Source organism: Aythya marila, assembly GCF_965140915.1.
Source record: "Aythya marila genome assembly, chromosome: 3".
Classification (NCBI taxonomy): Eukaryota; Metazoa; Chordata; class Aves; order Anseriformes; family Anatidae; genus Aythya; species Aythya marila.
Window position 1 is genome coordinate 70858200 of NC_139044.1, and position 9573 is coordinate 70867772.

General features: G+C 40.8%; 1 protein-coding gene across 2 annotated transcripts in view; it reads left to right on the top strand.

The window, feature by feature from the left end:
* The window catches only part of AFG1L (AFG1 like ATPase), a gene marked incomplete at its 5' end in the record, with an annotated part of 65745 nt that extends 58444 nt beyond the window's left edge, over positions 1-7301 (top strand). Inside the window, 3 exons of one of the 2 annotated variants that reach the window (XM_082757132.1) lie at positions 647-787; positions 2176-2289; positions 3023-7301. In XM_082757132.1, coding sequence (XP_082613258.1) covers positions 647-787; positions 2176-2289; positions 3023-3157 — 390 coding nt within the window. In that variant the 3' untranslated portion in view covers positions 3158-7301. Of the gene's footprint in view, positions 1-646; positions 788-1508; positions 1710-2175; positions 2290-3022 lie in introns of those variants that run through there. The other variant, XM_082757133.1, reaches the window with a different exon arrangement.
* Positions 7302-9573: the final 2272 nt, after the last annotated feature.

The following is a 9573-nucleotide window of genomic DNA, read 5'->3' on the forward strand; positions in this document are numbered from 1 at the left end:
TTTGTCTGTGTCTTCTGTTGATGGGTTAGATACACCAATATACAAGTTCTTATTAAATGTACAATACAAGCTCTTCTTAAAGCTTTTCATTTCATCCTTACAGGTGAAGCCACAAACAAAAGAACTGCTATAAATTGTCTTCTTGTCCTTTTCCTGGTGTATTCAGTGCTTAGACATAAGGTTATTTTTGTTTGAGTTGTTGATAGGTGAACCAACTCACTGTACTTAGGATTTAGTAACTAGCCTGTGCATTTGAAAATCTTGCTGCTGGAGAGCATCCTAATAGCTGTTCAAGTTATTTGTGCTTTAGGTGGTTGTTGTAGCTTGACCATATTTATTCTTCTGCATGTTATGGTTTACAATGGTTGTTTTATTTGAGTTGTAAGGTCATGATCCTGCCAGGGCATGGAAGAGCCAAATTTCCAGCAATCAAACACTGCTCAGGTGCAGCAGACAGTTCAGTGAGGACCCACATTTTCCTGCGTCAGTAAGGTCAAACTGAAGCTTTCCTGAAGAAAGATGGGAGGGAACAAAAATAATATGATTGGGACTTTTCACTCATTCTTCTGTAACTGTAGTATTACAAGATAAAGTGTTCGTGTATCTTTCTCTCATAGGTTTCTATTTCACATGGTTTTTGTTTCAGCCTCTTGGGGCCAGTGACTACTTGGAAATATCAAAGCATTTCGATACAGTCTTTGTTCGTGAAATTCCGCTTCTTACCATGGCAAAGAGGACACAAGCTCGTCGTTTCATTACTCTTATTGATACCTTCTACGAGCATAAGGTGAGAACCAAGCCTTTCATATACATGTAGGAATAATATTGAGAGCCCTAAAACCTGCCTCCTACCGCAAGCCAATTCTTTATTAATCATCTGTAAAATACAAGCAGCAAAGACTGCAAAGAAACATCATTCCAGGTTCACAGGAAGGTCCCGTTACAGTAAAGGCTGATACGTAGGTATTTTTTTGATTTTTGTGGGTATTCAACATGACCATAAATATAGGCTAGGGGATAGTTGTCTTTCTTGAATAGGGATGTTATTTCTTTCCTATCTCAAAAAAATAAACAAGAAAACCAGAAGCCATCATTTTAATAATGAAATTTTAATAATGAAGGATTGTGTTGCTAACTGTGCTGGGGCTGAACTGAGAGTGATCTGTATGGACAGTTGGTCAGGGATCAGTGTCTTCCTGAACAGGGTATGAAGGAGTTAATAGCGTAGTTGTGTTATTAATTTTAGAGGAAACAGTCACTTGAGGCTTCACGTGGAATAGTAACGATAAATTCAGCACTTCACTTGGATTTACAGAGGCTTCAATTATGGAAAAAGCAAAATCAGCATTATTAGAACAAGGAAAAAAAGAGAAGTTGATGTTTAAAATGATTTTTTTAAGTAATGAAAGGTGAGATTTCATATCTTGTGTGTGGCTGTCTATGCATACACTTAAATATTTATGCAATCAGGGAATATCAATTGAGATTTTTTTTTTTTTTTTTCCAAGAGTGTCCTGGCAAGATGATCAGAAAGGCCCCGATCCAGCAAGGTGTTGAGCTGAGTTTAGGAGCAATCTCATTCACATCAGCCAGCTTCCTTGTGCTCGCTGTCTGTGCAAGCCTGTTTGTGGGGACCTGTCCAAAATGCAAACGTCTACACACAGTATTTCTTCCCAGCAGACACGAAAACAACATTTATTATTGTTACAGCAAGCAGTGTGCACTTGAGTATCTTAGGTGAAAGCAGAGTGGCCCAGCTCAGCCTTGGGGGATATTTTGAAGTTGGGTATTCCTTAGATGGAAATATGCACACAGTGCACTTACCTAGCCATGGGGGGAAAGCAGGCATTGTTTGCTAATATTTTGTAGCTGTTAGTGTACAAAAATAAATTTGATTTCATTCGTTGCCCATATAGCAGCTATTCTATATATTTAATAGCACGGTTGTGCTGTTCTCTGAGTAAAAGTTGCTTGAGGTGTTGTCAAGAAAAAGATCCCATGAGGTTAATATTCCAAACGACAACCTAAGGTTCTATGGCAGTATTAATGAGAGAAAGGAAAAACACCTGGAAAAAAAAAGATCCTACTTAAGTTTGCTTTTCATAAAACATGCATTTCATCCCTCTTCTATAAAGCACAGGTGTTGAATATTGTTGCTTCTCTTCTTTCTTTCAGGTGCGTATTATTTGTTCTGCTGTGACTCCTCTCCAAAGCTTGTTCCTGGTCGAACATGACAATGGTGAGCTGGAGGACAACAGAGTGTTGATGGATGATTTGGACTTGAGCCAGGTACATGATATTAGCATCGTCTCCCTTTTGTAACAAAATTGGTTTTGGTCTCATAATTACAGCAGCGTTTTAGGAAGAGGAATCAAGTAAGCGTTTAACCAGTGATGTGCTGCTTTTGCTGCAGCGTGTCTGTCTCTTCCATAATCGCACGTTATGTTAGTTATTCGTAGTCAAAGAAAATATCGCAATGCATAGAACCGTTTGGCCTAAGTTTTAGGGTTGTTTTGATTGTTAATCATTATATTTGTTTAATCATGTAGGAAATACTGATTTCAGCTTAGTTCCAACATTTAAAGTACAGAAATAAAAAATGATCTGTTCTACCTCTTCATAGACTGTACAGAGCTGCCTCGCAAATCCTCACAGGCAATTTTGCATGTTGCATATTCTGTTTTTCCTTTTCCCTATAACCTATTGTTAATGGATCTTTAAGTGATTTGTCTCAATCACCGTACAATTAATCAACAGAAAAGTGGATGTAGATGATTAGTGTGTTATCATGTTTTAACTCCAAATTATTACTTTTCTGTGCTCTTTCAAAGCATTGTTTAAATGAAATTGGTGTTTTTGTTTAATATTAGGGGCTTAATTTTATTTTCCGTTGGTGCCTTGCTGCTGTCCTTTACTGTCCCCATCTGTAAAGCACTCAGCATAAAGAGTTAGGATGAACTTTCACAGGATGAACAGCTGTTTCTCACAGTTTTTTTGGTACTGTTTTTGTGTATTAATATAGGATTCTGCCAAAGGACTCTCCATGTTTACAGGAGAAGAGGAAATCTTCGCATTTCAGCGTACTATCTCACGGCTTACAGAAATGCAGACTGAGCAGTACTGGAAAGAAGGGGACAGAAGTAAAAAACAGTCGTAATTAAAAGTTGTAATTAGAAGTTATATAAAAACACCAAAAAGTATGCAGAGAAGTACAACTACAGAATTGGAAAGCTTTGTAGCACAACTGAAATAATAATTGCACTTTATCATCTGGACCATGTTTCTTTGATCAAGTGGTTTTCATGTTTAGGACATGAAGACTGATTTAATTTTTCTGTGCCACCAGCGTGTGAACATGTGAAATTTTACCTTCATTTTCTTTTCTGTAAGGCACAACTTTGATGTTCAGGAAGTTTAACTGGATTAGAATTTTTCTGGAGTATTGCTGTAGAGACAAAGTCAGTGGGCTATTCAGGGTTCACAGTAGATTGATAATGTTACGTGAGGAGGGCACTTTGTGGTTCGTGCACTACGTCTGTCACATACAATGCAATTTGCACAAGAGAGATCGAATGCTTGCTTTATGAAACTCCTGACGTTCTGTAGTTCTCTCCTAGAATCCTAGAACTACTCTGTAGTGTATTCTGTTTTCTTTCTTTTTTACTTTTCCTGTGTGTAGCCATCTGCTGACTTTCAGACCCTAAGAGTTTCATGTAATCAGCCTGTTGCTCAGTCTGGTTAATTGAAAACAAACAGCTTGATCCAAGAGACAAGGCTGAGGAGGAGCTTGAAGGCGCTTGAAACCTCAGAGGATTAAACCCAAGTAATCATGTATGGTAAAAGAAACTATAAAACAGGGTATACTGTAACATGTAACTGCAAGTTAATACTTTTCTTGCAAGCTGTGTGTCTTGCATTCACATTACTGATATATTTCTATCCTGAATTATCTCAGGCTTCATCTCTGTGGTACCTTCCACTGCTACTAGCACATCTGCCCTGATCTGGGGATGGTGGTATGCAGTGCTACTGAGGCAGATTGTAATCATATTACAATACAAACGTGTTCTATAAAAAAGATGGTGGGGCTGATTCCCCAAATCACATCATCCATCTTCATGTTTGTTGGAAGCTTTCTTCGAGTTAAAACCACAATTAATTGTGTCATTCTTGGTTTTAATCTGACTGAAACAAAAGATGGTACTGCTTGTATCAGTTTATACTCTATTTTTTTTTTAAAGCACATTTTAAAACCTCAAAGGTAGAAAAATATTATGCAGATGAGCTGAAAAAGCTAAAAAAATAAAAATAAATCAATTTCTTATGGAGGAGGTATATAACAAATCATCCACAAATTTGAGGGTTTTTCTTGGATTTCGCAGTGTGACTTTTTCTTGTCACCGTATTTATTATTACCACTAATATTAGTTTCTGCCTTTATTAAGCCTGATTAAATTGTCTGAATCCTAACCCCCATCACTAATACAGAAGGTTTTTAAAAGGGACTTTTTGGTAGGGGAAGTGGGGACAGGAGAGGTCCTGTGTGCTTGGATGTCTTACAGCAATACAGATGCTTTGGGAGTCGCGTGCTCAAGTCTGGTTTCCTGTTCTGACCACTTCTGTTTGCCCTGGAAGCTACTTGAACTGGCTACACCTGTTCTCCAAATAACTTCTAGAAACTCTGCTTATCATTTATGATTTGTGCAACTATGTTATTCGCACAAGTGACTACAAGTGAGAATTTTAATGTATATTTATGGAAAATCCAGTAAGAACGTATTGCACTTAGATCAATTCTTCAGCAATTCCTAAGTATGTCTTCAGAGATTGTAAGTTTCTCAGTGGAGAGACTATTGAGATCCATGTGGGTGTGTCTGTGTGTATAGATGCATACTTCATTCATATGTACATGAACATAGATAAAGCTAATATATATAATTTAAGCGTGTATGGTTATATATTTATATACATCAGTCTGTACTCATCAGCCTGGCCTCAGCTAGGCTGTAACTGCCCTGAAGTTTCTGCTGAGTCTGGACTTTTTCCTTCTAATAGCATTCAAGTGCCTCTGGCCTTGTCCAAACCAGAATTTGTTGTGGGAAAATGGGAGGTGGCGCTGTGTTCCCTAAACCATCCTGCATCTAGATATTTATCTGCATTATTTAAAGAACCGTGCGTGTTTAGCTCGTATGTCCTCCTCCGTCATGTGGCAAATAACTGCAGAAACACAGGTGAGGCATCTGGGAGGCGTGAGAGGAGTTTGGCAGGCTTTGTGTTCCCACAGAGACTCAGGCCGTGGAAGTGAAGTGGTTTTCCATGGTCTGTGTGGGTGACGACCAACCTCCTTTAGCCAGGGTCTCCAGGAGCCCCCTGGGCAGATGTTCCTGTGCTCAACCCAGTGCAGCAATACCAACCAGTATTTGAGGCATTCCTGCGTTGCGTACGCTGATCCCAAAGTTGGATACTCCAACTTTTTGGAAGCACAGCTCCTAATGCAGCAGGGCAGTGGAATCACTGAAAGCCTCCTGGGATGCAGGTGAACTCTGTCAAGCCGTGGGAGGGAGGTCAAGTCTGGGATTCGCTGGTAGGTGCTGGCAGCAATCAGGCAGAGGAAACGGGGAGTACTTCAGAAGTGTTTTGGGGCTGAAAGAGACCGAAAACAGGAAAAGCTGCTTAAATCACTGTGCAGTACTTGTGGTTGCACCAGAGAGCGTGGATTGCCGCTTTGAGGTCAGGACCACAGGGGGAGGTTGACGGGACCAATTTGTCAGGCAGCCCGGACCTGCCCGAGGTGCTCAGCGCTCCGGCAGTCCCATCCCCTGCTGCCTGGCAGACAGCAGCTGTCCTTAGCTCTCTGCTCCCGCCTTAAGGTGTTTCACTTGCCAAAATGTAACCAGTGAAATGCCTGCGAATGGATTGCACACGCTCCGTAAAGGCCTTAAAATTGCTGGATTTATGCTACATGTATGTGTTTCTACCCATCAGATCTGGAATGTTTTTATCTACCCTTCAGTCATTCAGCAAATGTTATTGCTGAGTTGTTATTTTAAACATCTTTTTGAGTAACCTCGGGGATGTGGTATGAAATTTTGCTGTCACCGAAAGTAAAATCCTTGTGGTTATGGACCATGTGAAGGATTTCATGTTGGTTTAGAAAGGCCGTGTCCTGGCTGAGAATCTCTTGGTAACTTGTTTCAAATTCCCAATTGACAAAGCTGTTCACAATCCCCAACAACTTAAACTACAACCTCTGGGAGTGTAGTTACTCCATCTGTACAGACTATCTTGAAAGATGTATTTTCAGTTCACATTCTTGTGCTGTAGCTCTTTATTTATTACTAAGTAAGACACAACTGTGTCTTTCTACCTAAACTATTGTTTTTCAGTATTTACCTTTGCACAAATAGAGGGAACAGTTACCCCAAACAGGGTATAAGGAGGCAGCCTACCCAAGGTCCTCACAGGAACTGAAGATGCACTTCTTGCTCTTGTCATTATTTTGATCTAAAAGGGAAAAACATTCATGTTGTTTTGTGAGCGAATGTGATCACAACGACACTACAGCTGGATAGATGTCACCAGTTCTGCAGCAATGTAAAAATGAACAAAATGACCAGGTTTCAAGCAGTGCTCAGCGTGGTCACCAGGCACCTAACAAGGAGGGAGAACAGTCTCTCCGTCAAGACCTGTCAGAGAGGATCAGGATTTAGGGATTTCTTTCTGCAGTTGTCTGGATCTTCGTTACCCCTGCACCTCCGTTTCCTCATTGATAAAATGGGAATTGTGTTATTTTCTTATTTGCTAGCCCTGGAGTGCTGCCAGGCTTGCTTAACTCATTAATATTCTAAGATGTTTTCTGAGGCTCTGGGATGAAAATACTTCAGTAAAGTATGTAAATAGTGCAAAAAATAATTTAGCTACTCCAAGTGGATTAGTTTCCTTGTTTGGGCTACAGAATTAATACCTTCAACTAAACACCATGTGCCTCTTTACGGAGTAATTTTTTTTTTGTACAACACGTCTGTTTTAAAGAAAAAGAATATCTGAGGTATGTGATTAAAAACCCATCCAGTTCATGTAGTTTTTCTTCTACCTGTAATGACAGATTTCCTTTATGATTTATTACAACCTGAGCTCCTGTACCTGTGAACTGCAGTGGCTTTGTAAATTTTGTTGAGGTTTTCATTTGAATGTATACTGAGAATTTTTTAAACACCGAATTGAGTCTAATATATAACAAACCGAACCCTGTTAAATCCGTCTTAATTGAAAATATTTTGTTGTAATAAAGAAAAAAATAAATCCAGATTTTATAAGCATTTAACGTGGTGTTCATGCTGTTTTTCTGTACCTGTTTGGAATAGGTAAGAGTTGTGGTAACTCTGCAATGAGCTGCTTGCCTCTGTCTCCGTCTGGGCTGCCTGGATCAGCCAGAGCACCCCAGGCCATTCTTCATATTTAAAATAGCAATCTGCAAAATGTTTGACTGCTTTGCTTTTTAAATCAGGAAAAGGATCAGGAGAGGATGCAGCACATCTCAGCGTTCTGAATGGGAGAACCTTTCACTGGAAACCTTCGATCTCCTCACTTCTTCCAAAGAAAGGAATTGGCGTGTTGGAGATGGAGCCACCACCAATTTGCTTCAGTGTGTTGCCTGCAGCAGTAGTGATATCTGGTGTTAGAGAAGAGCATCCAGAAAACTTCTAAGTCGCTAATAAATGTTAGCAATTCACCAGGGTGTATGAGGCAGGAGACCGCAACCTTACTTTGTTATCCACGTAAACATTAGGTCCTTCTCTAAGATGCTTTCAGATTTTTTTTTTTTTTTTTAATTTTTATTTTTTTGTCTCAAACATTCTGCAGTAGTGAGTCTCTGGGGTCCAAATAAACATTTTGCTCAAAAAAAAAAAAAAAGTCCCTTTTGTAGCTTCTTCCAAAATACTTCAAAAACAGATGCCGTCTATCTGCCTTTGCAGGTTTTTTTCCATCTTATACACATCTCTCTCATGCCCCTCTGGTCTGTTTGTCTTCTCAGAGGTGAGCAAACCCCAGCAGTGTGGGTTTGGGGATACTTTATCTTATTTTTTTTGTCTTGCAACCTTGTTTCTTGAGGCGAGGGCACAGGCTCAGCTTCCCTGAAGCCCCTGGGCTTGGAGCATCCTCCTGTTGGCTTTGGGCATCAAGAGCTTTGGCGTGTACAAAATTCAGGGCATGGGGTCTGGGAGGAGGTCAGAGAATACCAGTCCTGGGTCAGAGACCACAACAGGATCCTTGGTGAGGTCCTGGCCCAACCAACCTGTCGCGTGTTGATTGCACGCTTGGATTTTGTTTCTTACCTTGCTTCAGCTGCCCCCAGTGACAGCCCTGCTCCAGAGCTGGCAGCATCCCATGAGGTGCTGGTTAAATTATCATTAATCATTAAAATGTTGCCACCCTCTGAGCATTATTTTGCATGTCAAAATGTTTTTTTCTTAATTTATGGAGAAAAAGACATTGACGGTGTGGGTATGTTTAATTCTACCCCCTTTGTCCTGCTATAAATGGAGTGGCATCGCAGCTTCTCGCTGCATTCCCCATGGTTACCTTTTTCCGTGGAGGTTCTGCAGAAGCACAGTGCTGCTTCTCTGGATAAGAGAAACCCCAAACCGCAGGGACGTGGCCCTGCAGCGTGTAAGATGCTTCTGACCCTTGGGCTGTGGCAGCGGCCGTGTTTTCCTTTCTGTCTGCCGAGGAGGAGGACTCGCAGTGGCGGCTCCTCGTGCAAGAGCGGAGGGAGGACAGAGCAGATGGAGGATGCAGGCCACTTGCTCCCCCTCCAGCTTTCTGCATTCTCCGCATATTTGTAAAACAACTTTTGTTGTACGTTGAATTGAATTCTAAGAGCGCCATTAAAACACAGAAGCGCTTCTCTCTGACCTATTACTCTGCATTCATGTTGGTAAAATTTTGGATGAGTTTCCATCGTCCTCCCGCCAGTTCTTTGTCAGGGTGAAGGGTTTAGTTGGCTCCGCTCAGCCACTCTCTAGCTGAAATTGTTCATTTAAATCGTTATAAAAATCCACTCTTTTCCAATGCGAATCCTATATCCCCAGATTCAAGCACCGCTGCCAGTGCAAAGATTTCGAATTCTTTCAGTGCAATCGCACTGCGTCAGTCCAAAGCCAAATTACAAACACTTATCCACAATTCCCCTTACTCAGCTTTACGCTATTTTTTTTTTTTCCAGCAGGCAACAATAGCCATAGAAGTATAGGAAAAGATTATTAGAGGGGCTTAAGGAATGCTCGATCAATTCCTTCGAAAGCTGCGGTATAATTCTAGCACAGCTTCTCACTGCAGAAGGAAAACCGTTCAGCTCTGTCACTGAATATATTTTTAGTGCGCGGTTCTTTAATGTCCCAGTAATTAAGAGAGATCACCGCCACGGGAAGATGAAGCACGCAACAAAAGATCAAGTGATTGTTTAAGCTAGAGTTAAATGAGCCAGGGCGAGCAAGCTCACTGACGTGGAGAAAAAGCCTCCTTTGTATCCTCTGTTCTTTCGCAATTAGCAGAGCCAAGCGCACTTGTGGG